This window comes from Hyla sarda, chromosome 5 (genome assembly GCF_029499605.1).
Source record: "Hyla sarda isolate aHylSar1 chromosome 5, aHylSar1.hap1, whole genome shotgun sequence".
NCBI lineage: Eukaryota > Metazoa > Chordata > Amphibia > Anura > Hylidae > Hyla > Hyla sarda.
In genome coordinates this window covers 3,208,963-3,227,736 of record NC_079193.1, presented here as the reverse complement: position 1 = coordinate 3,227,736, position 18,774 = coordinate 3,208,963, and the positions used below count along the sequence as shown (strand labels likewise).

The 18,774-nt window shown below is 45.5% G+C and overlaps 1 protein-coding gene across 8 annotated transcripts in view; it reads left to right on the top strand.

Annotated features, from left to right (window-relative positions):
* ALS2CL (ALS2 C-terminal like) overlaps positions 1 to 16,404 on the top strand; it is a gene marked incomplete at its 3' end in the record, with an annotated part of 91,942 nt that extends 75,538 nt beyond the window's left edge. For all 8 annotated transcript variants that reach the window (XM_056518718.1, XM_056518713.1, XM_056518719.1 and 5 more), the window contains 7 exon segments: positions 1,015 to 1,080; positions 1,168 to 1,266; positions 1,431 to 1,592; positions 3,844 to 3,955; positions 5,986 to 6,063; positions 6,308 to 6,438; positions 16,231 to 16,404. In XM_056518718.1, the coding sequence (XP_056374693.1) occupies positions 1,015 to 1,080; positions 1,168 to 1,266; positions 1,431 to 1,592; positions 3,844 to 3,955; positions 5,986 to 6,063; positions 6,308 to 6,438; positions 16,231 to 16,404 (822 nt within the window).
* Positions 16,405 to 18,774: the final 2,370 nt, after the last annotated feature.

Here is an 18,774-nt window from a genome sequence, read left to right as displayed (position 1 = left end):
TGACTTCACTCCGCTTGTAGTTTACCAGACTTTGACTTGGACCTGGGGGGGGGGGGGGGGGGAGTAGTGGACTTTAGGATCCGTGGCGGCGCAGTAGACTTTATAGACTTTAGGTCTCTTCTGGACTCCAGATTCTCACTTCAGACCTCACTGCAACCCAGCACTAGAGACACTAAGGAAGCTCCACCCAGGGTTATATGGGGGAGACCCTAAGTGGTCCCATTGGTCACCCTGTAGGTCACATGGTCACTGGTACCTCCCCTGGTTACAATCACATGACAACAACACTTAAAAGGTATATAATGTGGTGAACCAGGAGAGTTGTGGGGTCTGGGGTGTTGTGGTGAGGTAAGTGCAGGGTCTGGTGGTATTAATGTCGTGACGCCAGGGTGAGGTTTCCTTAGTATTAATGATCCTACCGCCAACAGTCCCAGAAACGGTAGGGAAAATAACGGAATGTCCGTTACAAATCTGTTTAAAGGGGTTATCCAGGAAAAAACTTTTTTTTTATACATCACCTAGCTCCAGAAAGTTAAACAGATTTGTAAATGACTTCTATTAAAAAATCTTAATCCTTTCAGGACTTATGAGCTTCTGAAGTTAAGGTTGTTCTTTTCTGTCTAAATCCTCTCTGACGACACCTGTCTCGGGAAACGCCCAGTTTAGAAGAGGTTTGCTATGGGGATTTGCTTCTAAACTGGGCGGTTCCCGAGACAGGTGTCATCAGAGAGGATTTAGACAGAAAAGAACAACCTTAACTTCAGAAGCTCATAAGTACTGAAAGGATTAAGATTTTTTAATAGAAGTAATTTATAAATCTGTTTAACTTTCTGGCACCAGTTGATTTAAAAAATAAAAATAAAAAGTTTTCCACGGTAGTACCCCTTTAAGCAAGTATACATTACATCTGTCATGGCGGCCGAGGTTGTGGCCCCCGATCCTGAAAGTCTCAGAGACGATGATTTCTTGGGTATATATAAAATAATAAATCTCGGCCCCTCGTCCTCTCCGCAGGGGGACCCTTAAGTGGCCAGATGGACGCAATCACGTCGGGGATTTCAAATACGGACAAGAAGACGGGTAAGAAGCTGCTGTGGGGCCCTGTGGCTCCTGGGATCTCTGGGGGCCCCGCGGGGTCCGGCTCTAATCTGAGTCTTTACCTTTCAGCTTTGGAATCTGTCTGATCCCGGACGCCTCCCGCGACAGATACGACTGTTATAAATGTCACTGGAGGAGCGGCGCCATTCACGGATATGGAATCTGTGAGTAAGTAACACTGCGATGGCGGCGGGGCCCTTCCATAGGTGCCAGGGGCCCGGTACACAGGGGTTATAGTTATCCTCTCCAGGATCTCTGCTTGTTGTCAGTGAATTGAGACATTCTACTATATATTCAGAGTCTGACTCTGGCGCCTCCTCTGTATATTCCAGGTACGCGGATGAATCGGTCTATAAAGGTTACTTTAAGGATAACGTGCGGCACGGATTTGGCGTCTTAGAGCACCAGGCGTCCACCGCAACCTCATGGAAATACACCGGAAACTGGGAGCGCGACAAGAGGGCGGGGTACGGAGTCTGGGAGACCTCCGACAAGTGAGTGAGCGGCATTATGAGTGAGGTGATGTGAAAACCAGCAGAATAGTGAGTGCAGCTCTTGAGGATAACACATGATGTAACAGCAGAATAGAGAGTGCAGCTCTGGTGGATAAGACAGGATGTAACAGCAGAATAGTGAGTGCAGCTGTGGAGGATAAGACATGATGTAACAGCAGAATAGTGAGTGCACCTCTGGAGGATAAGACATGATGTAACAGCAGAATAGTGAATGCAGCTCTGGAGGATAAGACATGATGTAACAGCAGAATAGTGAGTGCACCTCTGGAGGATAAGACATGATGTAACAGCAGAATAGTGAATGCAGCTCTGGAGGATAAGACATGATGTAACAGCAGAATAGTGAGTACTGCTCTGGAGGATAAGACATAATGTAAAAGCAGAATAGTGAGTGCAGTTCTGGAGGATAAGACATGATATAACAGCAGAATAGTGAGTGCAGCTCTGGAGGATAAGACATTATGTAACAGCAGAATAGAGAGTGCAGCTCTGCAGGATAAGACATGATGTAACAGCAGAATAGTGAGTGCAGCTCTGGGGGATAAGACATGATGTAACTGCAGAATAGTGAGTGCAGCTCTGGAGGATAAGACATGATATAACAGCAGAATAGTGAATGCAGCTCTGGAGGATAAGACATGATGTAACAGCAGAATAGTGAGTGCACCTCTGGAGGATAAGACATGATGTAACAGCAGAATAGTGAGTGCAGCTCTGGAGGATAAGACATGATGTGACAGCAGAATAGTGAGTGCAGCTCTGGAGGATAAGACATGATATAACAGCAGAATAGTGAATGCAGCTCTGGAGGATAAGACATGATGTAACAGCAGAATAGTGAGTGCACCTCTGGAGGATAAGACATGATGTAACAGCAGAATAGTGAGTGCAGCTCTGGAGGATAAGACATGATGTGACAGCAGAATAGTGAGTGCAGCTCTGGAGGATAAGACATAATATAACAGCAGAATAGTGAGTGCAGCTCTGGAGGATAAGACATGATGTAACAGCAGAATAGTGAGTGCAGCTCTGGAGGATAAGACATGATGTAACAGTAGAATAGTGAGTGCAGCTCTGGAGGATAAGACATGATGTAACAGCAGAATAGTGAGTGCAGCTCTGGAGGATAAGACATGATGTAACAGCAGAATAGTGAGTGCAGCTCTGGAGGATAAGACATGATGTAACAGTAGAATAGTGAGTGCAGCTCTGGAGGATAAGACATGATGTAACAGCAGAATAGTGAGTGCAGCTCTGGAGGATAAGACATGATATAACTGCAGAATAGTGAGTGCAGCTCTGGAGGATAAGACGATGTAACAGCAGAATAGTGAGTGCAGCTCTGGAGGATAAGACATGATGTAACAGTAGAATAGTGAGTGCAGCTCTGGAGGATAAGACATGATGTAACAGCAGAATAGTGAGTGCAGCTCTGGAGGATAAGACATGATGTGACAGCAGAATAGTGAGTGCAGCTCTGGAGGATAAGACATGATATAACAGCAGAATAGTGAATGCAGCTCTGGAGGATAAGACATGATGTAACAGCAGAATAGTGAGTGCACCTCTGGAGGATAAGACATGATGTAACAGCAGAATAGTGAGTGCAGCTCTGGAGGATAAGACATGATGTGACAGCAGAATAGTGAGTGCAGCTCTGGAGGATAAGACATAATATAACAGCAGAATAGTGAGTGCAGCTCTGGAGGATAAGACATGATGTAACAGCAGAATAGTGAGTGCAGCTCTGGAGGATAAGACATGATGTAACAGTAGAATAGTGAGTGCAGCTCTGGAGGATAAGACATGATGTAACAGCAGAATAGTGAGTGCAGCTCTGGAGGATAAGACATGATGTAACAGCAGAATAGTGAGTGCAGCTCTGGAGGATAAGACATGATGTAACAGTAGAATAGTGAGTGCAGCTCTGGAGGATAAGACATGATGTAACAGCAGAATAGTGAGTGCAGCTCTGGAGGATAAGACATGATATAACTGCAGAATAGTGAGTGCAGCTCTGGAGGATAAGACGATGTAACAGCAGAATAGTGAGTGCAGCTCTGGAGGATAAGACATGATGTAACAGTAGAATAGTGAGTGCAGCTCTGGAGGATAAGACATGATGTAACAGCAGAATAGTGAGTGCAGCTCTGGAGGATAAGACATGATGTGACAGCAGAATAGTGAGTGCAGCTCTGGAGGATAGTCCCTGTCCTTTGTGTTTCGGCAGCAGTGAGAGATACATCGGGCTGTGGCAGGAGGATCAGAGACAGGGTCTTGGGATCGTCCTTCTGAACACCGGCTCCTGCTATCAGGGGGTCTTCAGCGCTAATAAACTGGTGGTAGGTAACGAGGTCCTATATGTGGGGTCTGCGGCCCCTAAATGTCATCTCCTCCAGCTCTATACATGTGGGGGGTGCTGGGGGTTTGGAGCTGTGTATCAGAAAAACATAAAGTCTCGTCCTAATAAAATCGCTGTTTGGGGTCACGTTACATTCTGTCCCGATACAGATCATTGCCTTATGCGCCATTAGTGAAACCCTAATAAAATCCTATTAGCTTCAGTTATTGGGCCCCTAGTCATTTGGCCCTCAGTGATTGGACCCTCAGTTATTGGGCCCCTAGTCATTTGGCCCTCAGTGATTGGACCCTTAGTTATTGGGCCCCTAGTCATTTGGCCCTCAGTGATTGGACCCTCAGTTATTGGGCCCCTAGTCATTTGGCCCTCAGTGATTGGACCCTCAGTTATTGGGCCCCTAGTCATTTGGCCCTCAGTGATTGGACCCTCAGTTATTGGGCCCCTAGTCATTTGGTCCTCAGTGATTGGACCCTCAGTTATTGGGCCCCTAGTCATTTGGCCCTCATTGATTGGACCCTCAGTTATTGGGCCCCTAGTCATTTGGCCCTCAGTGATTGGACCCTGAGTTATTGGGCCCCTAGTCATTTGGCCCTCAGTGATTGGACCCTCAGTTATTGGGCCCCTAGTCATTTGGCCCTCAGTGATTGGACCCTCAGTTATTGGGCCCCTAGTCATTTGGCCCTCAGTGATTGGACCCTGAGTTATTGGGCCCCTAGTCATTTGGCCCTCAGTGATTGGACCCTCAGTTATTGGGCCCCTAGTCATTTGGCCCTCAGTGATTGGACCCTCAGTTATTGGGCCCCTAGTCATTTGGCCCTCATTGATTGGACCCTTAGTTATTGGGCCCCTAGTCATTTGGCCCTCAGTTATTGGGCCCCTAGTCATTTGGCCCTCAGTGATTGGACCCTCAATTATTGGGCCCCTAGTCATTTGGCCCTCATTGATTGGACCCTCAGTTATTGGGCCCCTAGTCATTTGGCCCTCAGTGATTGGACCCTCAGTTATTGGGCCCCTAGTCATTTGGCCCTCAGTGATTGGACCCTCAGTTATTGGGCCCCTAGTCATTTGGCCCTCATTGATTGGACCCTTAGTTATTGGGCTCCTAGTCATTTGGCCCTCAGTGATTGGACCCTCAGTTATTGGGCCCCTAGTCATTTGTCCCTCATTGATTGGACCCTTAGTTATTGGGCCCCTAGTCATTTGGCCCTCAGTGATTGGACCCTCAGTTATTGGGCCCCTAGTCATTTGGCCCTCAGTGATTGGACCCTCAGTTATTGGGCCCCTAGTCATTTGGCCCTCAGTGATTGGACCCTCAGTTATTGGGCCCCTAGTCATTTGTCCCTCATTGATTGGACCCTTAGTTATTGGGCCCCTAGTCATTTGGCCCTCAGTGATTGGACCCTCAGTTATTGGGCCCCTAGTCATTTGGCCCTCAGTGATTGGACCCTCAGTTATTGGGCCCCTAGTCATTTGGCCCTCAGTGATTGGACCCTCAGTTATTGGGCCCCTAGTCATTTGGCCCTCATTGATTGGACCCTTAGTTATTGGGCCCCTAGTCATTTGGCCCTCAGTGATTGGACCCTTAGTTATTGGGCCCCTAGTCATTTGGCCCTCAGTTATTGGGCTCCTAGTCATTAGGGCCCCAGTCATTGGACTAAGTCATTTGGCCCTCAGTGATTGGACCCTCAGTTATTGGGCCCCTAGTCATTAGGGCCCCAGTCATTGGACTAATTCATTGGGCCCTCAGTGATTGGACCCTCAGTGATTGATCCCTCAGTCATTGGTCTAAGTTATTGGGCCCCTAGTCATTTGGCCCTCAGTGATTGGACCCTCACTCATTGGACTAAGTCATTGGGCCCTCAGTGATTGATCCCTCACTCATTGGACTAAGTCATTGGGCCCTCAGTGATTGGACCCTCAGTCATTGATCCCTCACTCATTGGTCTAAGTTATTGGGCCCCTGGAGCCATCATCCTGCAGATGTTCTGATATTATAATTTGCTGTTTTTCCAGGGTCCCGGGGTCCTGATAACAGAGGACAACAGCATTTATGAGGGAGAATTCACCCAGGAATGTCTCTTATCTGGGAAGGTTGGTGTCACACCTGTTTATTTTATTGTATCTACATAACTCCGCCCCCGCGGTTCCACTTTAGACCATTACTGAGCTAGGAAGGGGTTAAGGCCCAGAACAGCTGCATGAAGGATGTATTAACCCACTCCTCTCCTCTGTGTCAGTCTAATCTGCAGTCCTGTCATTCTCTTCATACAGGGAATAACCCCTCCCCCGCACAATATACAGGTCACTATAATCCTTATATCTGGATTGTTTCTAGGGAAAACTCACTTTGGCCAATGGATTCACTTTGGTGGGAACATTCAATAAACGGGCGGACAGTGGTCTCCAAACCCAAGGAGTCCTCAGCACGAACAACAACTTCCAGGACGAGATCCTGAAGAAGAAATTGTGAGTAATAGATGAGAGACGGATCTGAGCGGAGGGGAAAATTATACGAAAAGTACAAGAAACCCTGTGTGAAAAACTGTATTCAGTATCTAGTTCTCCTAAAGTGTCGCCATCTAGTGGTCACATCATTAAGACATCAAGATTTTGCTTAGACTCCAATAACATGGCGCCATCTAGGGGTCAGATAAATGTCAGATCAACCACACATTTGTATCAGAATATTACCTATAGGTTTTAATGAAACAGCGCCATCTAGAGGTCAGATTATTACCTATAAATCAGAATATTACCTATAAAACAGCGCCATCTATGGTCAGAATATTACCTATAAATCAGAATATTACCTATAAAACAGCGCCATCTAGAGGTCAGAATATTACCTATAAATCAGAATATTACCTATAAAACAGCGCCATCTATGGTCAGAATATTACCTATAAATCAGAATATTACCTATAAAACAGCGCCATCTAGAGGTCAGAATATTACCTATAAATCAGAATATTACCTATAAAACAGCGCCATCTAGAGGTCAGAATATTACCTATAAATCAGAATATTACCTATAAAACAGCGCCATCTAGAGGTCAGAATATTACCTATAAATCAGAATATTACCTATAAATCAGAATATTACCTATAAAACAGCGCCATCTAGGGGTCAGAATATTACCTATAAATCAGAATATTACCTATAAAACAGCGCCATCTAGAGGTCAGAATATTACCTATAAAACAGCGCCATCTAGAGGTCAGAATATTACCTATAAAACAGCGCCATCTAGAGGTCAGAATATTACCTATAAAACAGCGCCATCTAGAGGTCAGATCAACTACACTAGAAATCTGATTACTACCTATACATCTCAACAAAACAGTGCCATCTGGTGGTCAAAATATGAAAAAAAAATGATCAGAATATTAAAGGGGTACTCCCCTGGAAAACGTTTTCTTTTTTTTTTTTTTTAAATCAACTGGTACCAGAAAGTTAAACAGATTTGTAAATTGCTTCTATTTAAAAATCTTAATCCTTCTAGTACTTATCAGCTTCTATTTGCTCCACGGGAAGTTCTTTTCTTCTTGAATTTCCTTTCAGTCTGACCACAGTGCTCTCTGCTGACACCTCTGTCCATGTCAGGAACTGTCCAGAGCAGGAGAGGTTTGCTGTGTGGATTTGCTCCTACTCTGGACAGTTCCTAAAATGGACAGAGGTGTCAGCAGAGAGCACTGTGGTCAGACAGAAAGAAAATTCAAAAAGAAAAAGAACTTCCTGTGGAGCAAATAAAGGCTGATAAGTACTGGAAGGATTAAGATTTTTAAATAGAAGTAATTTACAGATCTGTTTAACTTTCTGGCACCAGTTGACTTGAAAAAAAAAAAATTCCAGGAGAGTACCCCTTTAAAGGAGATCTCTGGTAAAAATAAACTTATTCCTTATTTCCTTATCTACATGATAGGAAATAAGTAGCTGATCGTGGGGGGGGGGGGATGAGCCCTGGGACCCCCCCATGTGGTCACCGGAACGGGAGCCGGCACTTAGTGCTGCAGACCAGTACACACTTAAAGGGGTATTCCAGGAAGGAAAAATAATTTTTATATATCAACTGGCTCCAGAAAGTTGAACAGATTTGTAAATTACTTCTATTAAAAAATCCTAATCCTTCCAGTACTTATCAGCTGCTGAAGTTGAGTTGTTCTTTCCTGTCTGGTAACAGTGCTCTCTGCTGACACCTCTGCTTCTCTCGGGAACTGCACAGAGTAGAAGAGGTTTGCTATGGGGATTTGCTTCTACTCTGGACAGTTCCCGAGACACGTGTCATCAGAGAGCACTTAGACAGAAAAGAACAACTCAACTTCAGCAGCTCATAAGTACTGAAAGGATTAAGATTTTTTAATAGAAGTAACTTACAAATCTGAACAATAATTGACTAGTAAGCGCTGTATTATACACAAGTTACAAACTGACCTGTAGATAGTAACAGTGGAATGATCCGGCAGCAATGCTGTGTGTTGCAGTGAAGGAGGTAACGCTCTGCAGATACGTGGGCTCCCTGAAGTGGTGTTCCAGAGGTTGCAAGAGGTTCTTACTGAATTGACTCCCGGATGGAGCCGGTTACTTCTTTTAATGTTGTTTCCCAGAGTGTTACCGGATTTTTTGCCCTATAGGACGCACCGGCGTATAAGACGCGCCCAATTTATAGGTGCAAAATCTAAAAAAAATAAAGATTTTGAACCCAATAGTGGTCTTCAACCTGCGGACCTCCAGATGTTGCAAAACTACAACTCCCAGCATGCCCGGACAGCCGTTGGCTGTCCGGGCATGCTGGGAGTTGTAGTTTTGCAACATCTGGAGGTCCGCAGATTGAAGACCACTGCATAGGAGGTAATACTCACATGTCCCCGCCGCTCCGGACCCGTCACCGCTGCCCTGGATGTCGCTCCATCGCTGTCGCCATCGCTCCGGAACGTCTCTGCTGCCGGCCGGGTATCCTCGCTCTCCGTCGCCGCCATCACGTCGTTACGCACGCCGACGCACGTACGCGACGACGTGATGACGAGGAAGGAGAGCGCCGGCCATACAGGGGGTCCCTGAACGGAGAAGACACCGAGGAGGCAGGTAAGGTCCCTCCCGGTGTCCTGTAAGCACTAACCCGGCTGTTCGGGACCGCCATGGTGAAATCGCGGCGGTCCCGAACAGCCCGACTGAACAGCCGGGTTAGTGTCACTTTCCCTTCAGACGCGGCGGTCAGCTTTGATCGCCGTGTCTGAAGGGTTAATACAGGGCATCACCGCGATCGGTGATGTCCTGTATTAGCCGCGGGTCCCGCTCGTTGATGGCCGCAGGGACCGCCGCGATAGGGGGTGTATTCGCCGTATAAGACGCACCGACTTTTTCCCCCCAATTTTGGGGAAGAAAAAGTGCATCTTATACGGCGAAAAATACGGTAAGTAAATAAATAAATACGGTATTTCATGAAGGGTCCGGTCTCTAGGAAGGAGCGTGGATTGCAGTGGGAGCGCGTCCCGGCCGGTGGCGTCTCTACCAACTCGCGCGCTACGATCGGGTTCTGGTATCCTCAGCAGTCCACAAGGCTATCGATGTACGTTTCGGAAGTCTCGGCTGGAGGAACGTACGTCGATCCCACTGCAATCCGTGCTCCTTCCTAGAGACCGGACCCTTCATGAAATAACAATATGGAGAAACAACATTAACCCCTTAAGGACCAGGCCCATTTTATTTTTGCGTTTTCGGTTTTTCCCTCCTGACCTTCTAAAATCCATAACTCCTTTATATTTCCATCTACAGACCCATATAAGGGCTTGTTTTTTGCGTGACCAATTGTACTTTGTAATGAAATCTCTTATTTTACCATAAAATGTACGGCAAACCAAAAAAAAAAATTTTGTTAGGGAGGAAATTTTAATGAAAACCAAAATTTTGAACATTTTGGAGGGTTTTGTTTTCACACTGTACACTATACGGTAAAAATGACGTGTGTTCTTTATTCTGGGGGTCAATAGGATTAAAATGATCCCCATGGTTAGATACTTTTTTATTTTTGTACCGCTTAAAAAAAATCTAAAACTTTTTGTACAAAATCAGTCATCTAAAATCGCCCTATTTTGACCACCTATAACTTTTTAATTTTTCCGTATATAGGGCGGTATGAGGGCTCATTTTTTGCGCCATCATTTGTACTTTTTTTAGATACCATATTTGCATATATAAAACTTTTAGATTATTTTTTATAAAAAAATTCTTTTGAATAAAATGTGACAAAAAAGCAGCATTTTTGGACTGTTTAAATTTTTTACGTTTACGCCATTCACCGTACGGGATCATTAACATTATATTTTGATAATTCGGACATTTACGCACGCGGCGATACCAAATATGTTTATTTTAAAAAAAAAATTACGCTTTTTGGGGGTAAAATGGGAAAAACAGACAATTTTCATTTTTATTGGGGGAGGGGATTTTTCCCTTTTTTTTTACTTTTAATTTTAACATTTTTTTTTTTTACACTTTTTATGTCCCCATAGGGGACTATCTATAGCAATCCTTTGATTGCTAATACTGTGTAGTATTATGTATAGGACACAGCACTGATCAGTGTTATGGGTGATCTTCTAGTATTGTCTGCTCGATCTCAGACCAGAGCAGAAGACCCCAGGAGAAGGCCGGAGCCAGGTGAGGGGACCTCCGGCCGCCATGCTGGATGATCGGATCCCTGCGGCAGCGCTGCGGGCGATCCGATCATCCAATCAAAGTGCTGCAATGCCGCAGATGCCGTGATCTGTATTGATCACGGCATCTGAGGGGTTAAAGGGTTATTCCACAAAAAAAAAAAATTTATATATATCAACTGGCTCCAGAAAGTTAAACAGATTTGTAAATTACTTCTATTAAAAAATCTTAATCCTTTCAGTACTTATGAGCTTCTGAAGTTAAGGTTGTTCTTTTCTGTCTAAATCCTCTCTGATGACACGGGTCTCGGGAAACGCCCAGTTTAGAAGAGGTTTGCTATGGGGATTTGCTTCTAAACTGGGCGGTTCCCGAGACACGTGTCATCAGAGAGGATTTAGACAGAAAAGAACAACCTTAACTTCAGAAGCTCATAAGTACTGAAAGGATTAAGATTTTTTAATAGAAGTAATTTACAAATCTGTTTAACTTTCTGGAGCCAGTTGATATATAAAAAAAAGTTTTTTCCTGGATAATCCCTTTAATGGCGGACATCCGCGCGATCGCGGATGTCGGCCATTACGGGCGGGTCCCCGGCTGCTGCCAGCAGCCGGAACCTGCCGTGTATGACGCGGGCACCCTTCCGATGCTCGCGGTCATACACAAGACGTAAATGTACGTCCTGGTGCGGGAAGTCCCGCCAAACCAGGACGTACATTTACGTCCGTGGTTGTTAAGGGGTTAAAAGAAGTAACCCGCTACATCCGGGAGTCAATTCAGTAAGAACCACTTGCAACCTCTGGAACACCACTTCAGGGAGCCCACGTATCTGCAGAGCGTTACCTCCTTAAAGGGGTACCCCGGTCTTTTTAAAAACAACTGGTGCCAGAAAGTTAAACATATTTGTAAATTACTTCTATTAAAAAAACTTAATCCTTCCAGTACTTATTAGCTGCTGAATGCTACAGAGGAAATGCCTTTCTTTTTGGAATGCTCTCTGATGACATCACGACCACAGTGCTCTCTGCTGACATCTCTGTCCATTTTAGCAACATGCATAGCAGATGTATACTAAGGGCAGCATGGTGGCATAGTTGTTAGCACTGCTGCCTTGCAGTGCTGGGGCCTTGGGTTCAAATCCCACTGAGGACAACAATAAATAAAGACATTATTATTATAATAACGTCAGCAGAGAGCAGTGTGTTCGTGATGTCATCAGAGAGCATGCCAAAAAGAAAATAATTTCCTCTGTAGTATTCAGCAGCTAATAAGTACAGGAAGGATTAAGATTTTTTAATAGAAGTAATTTACAAATATGTTTAACTTTCTGGCACCAGTTGATTTAACAAAAAAAACAAAAAAAAATATGTTTTCTAGGGGAGTACCCCTTTAATATTCTGATAATTTTTTTCATATTTTGACCACCAGATGGCGCTGTTTCATTAAGGTCTTCAGGTAATATTCCGATATTCTGATACATACGTGTGATAATCTGACCCCTAGATGGCGCTGTTTTATAGGTAATATTCTGACCTCTAGATGGCGCTGCTTTATAGGTAATATTCTGACCTCTAGATGGCGCTGTTTTATAGGTAATATTCTGACCTCTAGATGGCGCTGTTTTATAGGTAATATTCTGATTTATAGGTAATATTCTGACCTCTAGATGGCGCTGTTTTATAGGTAATATTCTGACCTCTAGATGGCGCTGTTTTATAGGTAATATTCTGTTTTATAGGTAATATTCTGACCTCTAGATGGCGCTGTTTTATAGGTAATATTCTGATTTATCAGAATCCAACCAGACCCATCCAGCGCTAGTGATCTTTTTTATTCTCTAATTTACAAATCTGTTTAACTTTCTGGCTCCAGTTGATATATATATAAAAAATTTAAAAAAATGTTTTTTCCTGGAATACCCCTTTAATATATTTCTATTGGAGCGGCAAAAAGACCCGAGTACCCTGTTATCATCGGCGCTCCCATAGAAATGACCGGAGCGTGTGCCGTGACTACACGCGCTCCTCTCTGAGAAAGCCGGGATCCTGTCCCAAAAATCGAGGGTGGTCCCAGCACTAGGACTCCCCATGATCGGCTACTTATTCCCTATCCTGTTTGGTTTTGCCGGAGTTCTCCTTTAATCATAGACCAAGCACCACCTAAGACAGTGTTTCCCAACCAGGGTGCCTCCTGCTGTTGCAAAACTGCAACTCCCAGCATGCCCGGACAGCCAAAGGCGTTCACTTTCCCTTTTGTGTATCCATCTGGCCCGGACCGTCAGGATGTTTCCTTCATCCGCAGATTCTTACCTCTCAGGCTCCGCCCTTTTCATCCACCTATAGGGTCATAAACAGTAATAGTTCTGCTGTTTGTAGTCAGGCACAGTAAAGTGGGTTGTTGAGGAGGAGTAGGTCTGTAGGATTACCCCCACCCCCCCCCCCCCCCCCAATTAGGTAGATTGGTGTTTTTTTTTTCCCCATTAGGTAGGTGCCAAACTGTATGTAGGTTTGCCCAAGATGTAGCTTCCCTTAGTAGGCTGGCCCCCACAGAATGTTATGTCCCCGGTACATAGTTCCCCCAATATGTTGTTTTCCTCGATAGGTGGTTTTCCCCCTCTAAGTAGGACCCCCTGTATACAGTTTGCTCCATGTAGGTAGGACCCCTGTATATGTAGGGGCCCATTAGTAACATATGTAGGGGCCCATTAGTAACATATGTAGGGGCCCATTAGCAACATATGTAGGGGCCCATTAGTAACATATGTAGGGGCCCATTAGTAACATATGTAGGGGCCCATTAGTAATATATGTAGGGGCCCATTAGTAAAATATGAAGGGGCCCATTAGTAATATATGTAGGGGCCCATTAGTAACATATGTAGGGGCCCATAAGTAACATATGTAGGGGCCCATTAGTAACATATGTAGGGGCCCATTAGTAATATATGTAGGGGCCCATTAGTAATATATGTAGGAGCCCATTAGTAATATATGTAGGGGCCCATTAGTAACATATGTAGGGGCCCATTAGTAATATATGTAGGGGCCCATTAGTAATATATGTAGGGGCCCATTAGTAACATATGTAGGGGCCCATTAGTAACATATGTAGGGGCCCATTAGTAATATATGTAGGGGCCCATTAGTAATATATGTAGGAGCCCATTAGTAATATATGTAGGGGCCCATTAGTAACATATGTAGGGGCCCATTAGTAATATATGTAGGGGCCCATTAGTAACATATGTAGGGCCCATTAGTAATATATGTAGGGGCCCATTAGTAATATATGTAGGACCCATTAGTAATATATGTAGGGGCCCATTAGTAATATATGTAGGGGCCCATTAGTAATATATGTAGGGGCCCATTAGTAATATATGTAGGGGCCATTAGTAATATATGTAGGGGCCCATTAGTAACATATGTAGGGGCCCATTAGTAATATATGTAGGGGCCCATTAGTAATATATGTAGGGGCCCATTAGTAACATATGTAGGGGCCCATTAGTAATATATGTAGGGGCCCATTAGTAATATATGTAGGGGCCCATTAGTAACATATGTAGGGGCCCATTAGTAATATATGTAGGGGCCCATTAGTAATATATGTAGGTGCCCATTAATAATATATGTAGGGGCCCATTAGTAATAAATGTAGGGGCCCATTAGTAACATATGTAGGGGGCCCATTAGTAAAATATGTAGGGGCCCATTAGTAATATATGTAGGGGCCCATTAGTAATATATGTAGGGGCCCATTAGTAATATATGTAGGGGCCCCTTAGTAACATATGTAGGGGCCCATTAGTAATATATGTAGGGGCCCATTAGTAACATATGTAGGGGCCCATTAGTAACATATGTAGGGGCCCATTAGTAATATATGTAGGGGCCCATTAGTAATATATGTAGGGGCCCATTAGTAATATATGTAGGGGCCCCTTAGTAACATATGTAGGGGCCCATTAGTAATATATGTAGGGGCCCATTAGTAATATATGTAGGGGCCCATTAGTAACATATGTAGGGGCCCATTAGTAATATATGTAGGGCCCCATTAGTAATATATGTAGGAGCCCATTATTAACATATGTAGGGCCCCATTAGTAACATATGTAGGGGCCCCATTAGTAATATATGTAGGAGCCCATTAGTAACATATGTAGGGGCCCATTAGTAATATATGTAGGGGCCCATTAGTAATATATGTAGGGGCCCATTAGTAACATATGTAGGGGCCCATTAGTAATATATGTAGGGCCCCATTAGTAATATATGTAGGAGCCCATTAGTAACATATGTAGGGCCCCATTAGTAACATATGTAGGGGCCCCATTAGTAATATATGTAGGGGCCCATTAGTAACATATGTAGGGGCCCATTAGTAATATATGTAGGGCCCATTAGTAATATATGTAGGGGCCCATTAGTAATATATGTAGGGGCCCATTAGTAATATATGTAGGGCCCATTAGTAACATATGTAGGGGCCCATTAGTAATATATGTAGGGCCCATTAGTAATATATGTAGGGGCCCATTAGTAACATATGTAGGGACCCATTAGTAATATATGTAGGGCCCATTAGTAACATATGTAGGGCCCATTAGTAACATATGTAGGGGCCCATTAGTAACATATGTAGGGGCCCATTAGTAACATATGTAGGGGCCCATTAGTAACATATGTAGGGGCCCATTAGTAACATATGTAGTGGCCCATTAGTAATATATGTAGGGGCCCATTAGTAATATATGTAGGGCCCATTAGTAATATATGTAGGGGCCCATTAGTAACATATGTAGGGGCCCATTAGTAACATATGTAGGGGCCCATTAGTAACATATGTAGGGGCCCATTAGTAACATATGTAGTGGCCCATTAGTAATATATGTAGGGGCCCATTAGTAATATATGTAGGGGCCCATTAGTAACATATGTAGGGGCCCATTAGTAACATATGTAGGGGCCCATTAGTAATATATGTAGGGCCCATTAGTAATATATGTAGGGGCCCATTAGTAACAAATGTAGGGGCCCATTAGTAACATATGTAGGGGCCCATTAGTAACATATGTAGGGGCCCATTAGTAATATATGTAGGTGCACAGTATAAATACGCTACTGGGTGGACTTACAGAGAGCAGGCAGGTAAATGGAGGCTCCGCTCCAGCAGGGGGCGCCCGGCATTGTGGACGGTATCTGCTCCAGTGACGCGGATGTTTCACGCCTGATGTTCTGAATCAGCATCATGGTGCTGACACTTACTGCCAGATATTCCGCCATTTTCCCACAAGAATGTCGCGGCCCCCCTGGTGGGGTATTACAGCTCCCAGAAGCAGCGCGTCACCCCGGTGGGGAGTCACTGGCAGAGATCATAGGGAGAAAAAACAACAATCACTCATAGACTTCAATAAAATGGCGCCATCTAGTGGTCAAATCAACTGCTCATCAGAATATTCCCTATAGACTGCAATGATACAGCGCCCTCTAGAGATCACACCAACCCCTCACAGGCTTCAATAACACAGCGCCATCTATAGACCTGATCTGGGAATACATTGATGATCACTTATATTGCGGTCATTTATTCTCGCCCTGCAGTCAGTTTGGCGCGGGATCGTTTCCGGTGGAGGAGCGCTGGCAGGGAATATTTCAACAGTTCCAGAAATTCCTTGAATCCGGATGCAAAAAAGAAACAGAGGAATCGTTCCTGGGATTTCATGTCAAGTCCAGTAAGAAGATGCAGAAGTCTCAGGAATATCTGTACTGTGCGAGGTGAGCGGGGGCTGTATATACCCTGTATACTGTGCGAGGTGAGCGGGGGCTGTATATACCCTGTATACTGTGTGAGGTGAGGGGGGCTGTATATACCCTGTATACTGTGTGAGGTGAGGGGGGGGGTGTATATACCCTGTATACTGTGTGAGGTGAGGGGGGGGGCTGTATATACCCTGTATACTATGTGAGGTGAGGGGGGGGGCTGTATATACCCTGTATACTGTGTGAGGTGAGGGGGGGGTGTATATACCCTGTATACTGTGCGAGGTGAGCGGGGGCTGTATATACCCTGTATACTGTGTGAGGTGAGGGGGGCTGTATATACCCTGTATACTGTGCGAGGTGAGGGGGGGCTGTATATACCCTGTATACTGTGTGAGGTGAGGGGGGGCTGTATATACCCTGTATACTGTGTGAGGTGAGGGGGGCTGTATATACCCTGTATACTGTGCGAGGTGAGCGGGGGCTGTATATACCCTGTATACTGTGTGAGGTGAGGGGGGGCTGTATATACCCTGTATACTGTGCGAGGTGAGGGGGGGGGCTGTATATACCCTGTATACTGTGTGAGGTGAGGGGGGGGGCTGTATATACCCTGTATATACCCTGTATACTGTGTGAGGGGGGGGGGGTGTATATACCCTGTATACTGTGTGAGGTGAGGGGGGGGGCTGTATATACCCTGTATACTATGTGAGGTGAGGGGGGGGGCTGTATATACCCTGTATACTGTGTGAGGTGAGGGGGGGGGTGTATATATCCTGTATACTGTGCGAGGTGAGCGGGGGCTGTATATACCCTGTATACTGTGTGAGGTGAGGGGGGGGTGTATATACCCTGTATACTGTGCGAGGTGAGGGGGGGGCTGTATATACCCTGTATACTGTGCGAGGTGAGGGGGGGGGTGTATATACCCTGTATACTGTGTGAGGTGAGGGGGGGTGTATATACCCTGTATACTGTGTGAGGTGAGCGGGGGCTGTATATACCCTGTATACTGTGTGAGGTGAGGGGGGGGCTGTATATACCCTGTATACTGTGCGAGGTGAGGGGGGGGTGTATATACCCTGTATACTGTGTGAGGGGGGGCTGTATATACCCTGTATACTGTGTGAGGGGGGGGCTGTATATACCCTGTATACTGTGCGAGGTGAGCGGGGGCTGTATATACCCTGTATACTGTGTGAGGTGAGGGGGGGGGGTGTATATACCCTGTATACTGTGTGAGGTGAGGGGGGGGGTGTATATACCCTGTATACTGTGTGAGGTGAGGGGGGGGGTGTATATACCCTGTATACTGTGTGAGGTGAGGGGGGGGTGTATATACCCTGTATACTGTGGGTGAGGTGAGGGGGGGTGTATATACCCTGTATACTGTGTGAGGTGAGGGGGGGGGTGTATATACCCTGTATACTGTGTGAGGTGAGGGGGGGGGCTGTATATACCCTGTATACTGTGTGAGGTGAGTGGGGGCTGTATATACCCTGTATACTGTGCGAGGTGAGGGGGGGGTGTATATATCCTGTATACTGTGTGAGGTGAGCGGGGGCTGTATATATTCTGTATACTGTGTGAGGTGAGGGGGTGCTGTATATACCCTGTATACTGTGTGAGGTGAGGGGGGGGCTGTATATACCCTGTATACTGTGTGAGGTGAGGGGGGGGCTGTATATACCCTGTATACTGTGTGAGGTGAGTGGGGGCTGTATATACCCTGTATACTGTGCGAGGTGAGGGGGGGGTGTATATATCCTGTATACTGTGTGAGGTGAGGGGGGGGTGTATATACCCTGTATACTGTGTGAGGTGAGGGGGGGGGGTGTATATATCCTGTATACTGTGTGAGGTGAGGGGGGGCTGTATATACCCTGTATACTGTGTGAGGTGAGGGGGGGCTGTATATACCCTGTATACTGTGTGAGGTGAGGGGGGGGGGTGTATATATCCTGTATACTGTGTGAGGTGAGCGGGGGGCTGTATATATCCTGTATACTGTGTGAGGTGAGGGGGGGGGGTGTATATATCCTGTATACTGTGTGAGGTGAGGGGGGGTGTATATATCCTGTATACTGTGCGAGGTGAGGGGGGGCTGTATATACCCTGTATACTGTGTGAGGTGAGGGGGGGGCTGTATATACCCTGTATACTGTGCGAGGTGAGGGGGGGGTGTATATACCCTGTATACTGTGTGAGGGGGGGGCTGTATATACCCTGTATAGTGTGTGAGGGGGGGCTGTATATACCCTGTATACTGTGCGAGGTGAGCGGGGGCTGTATATACCCTGTATACTGTGTGAGGTGAGGGGGGGGGGGGTGTATATACCCTGGTATACTGTGTGAGGTGAGGGGGGGGGTGTATATACCCTG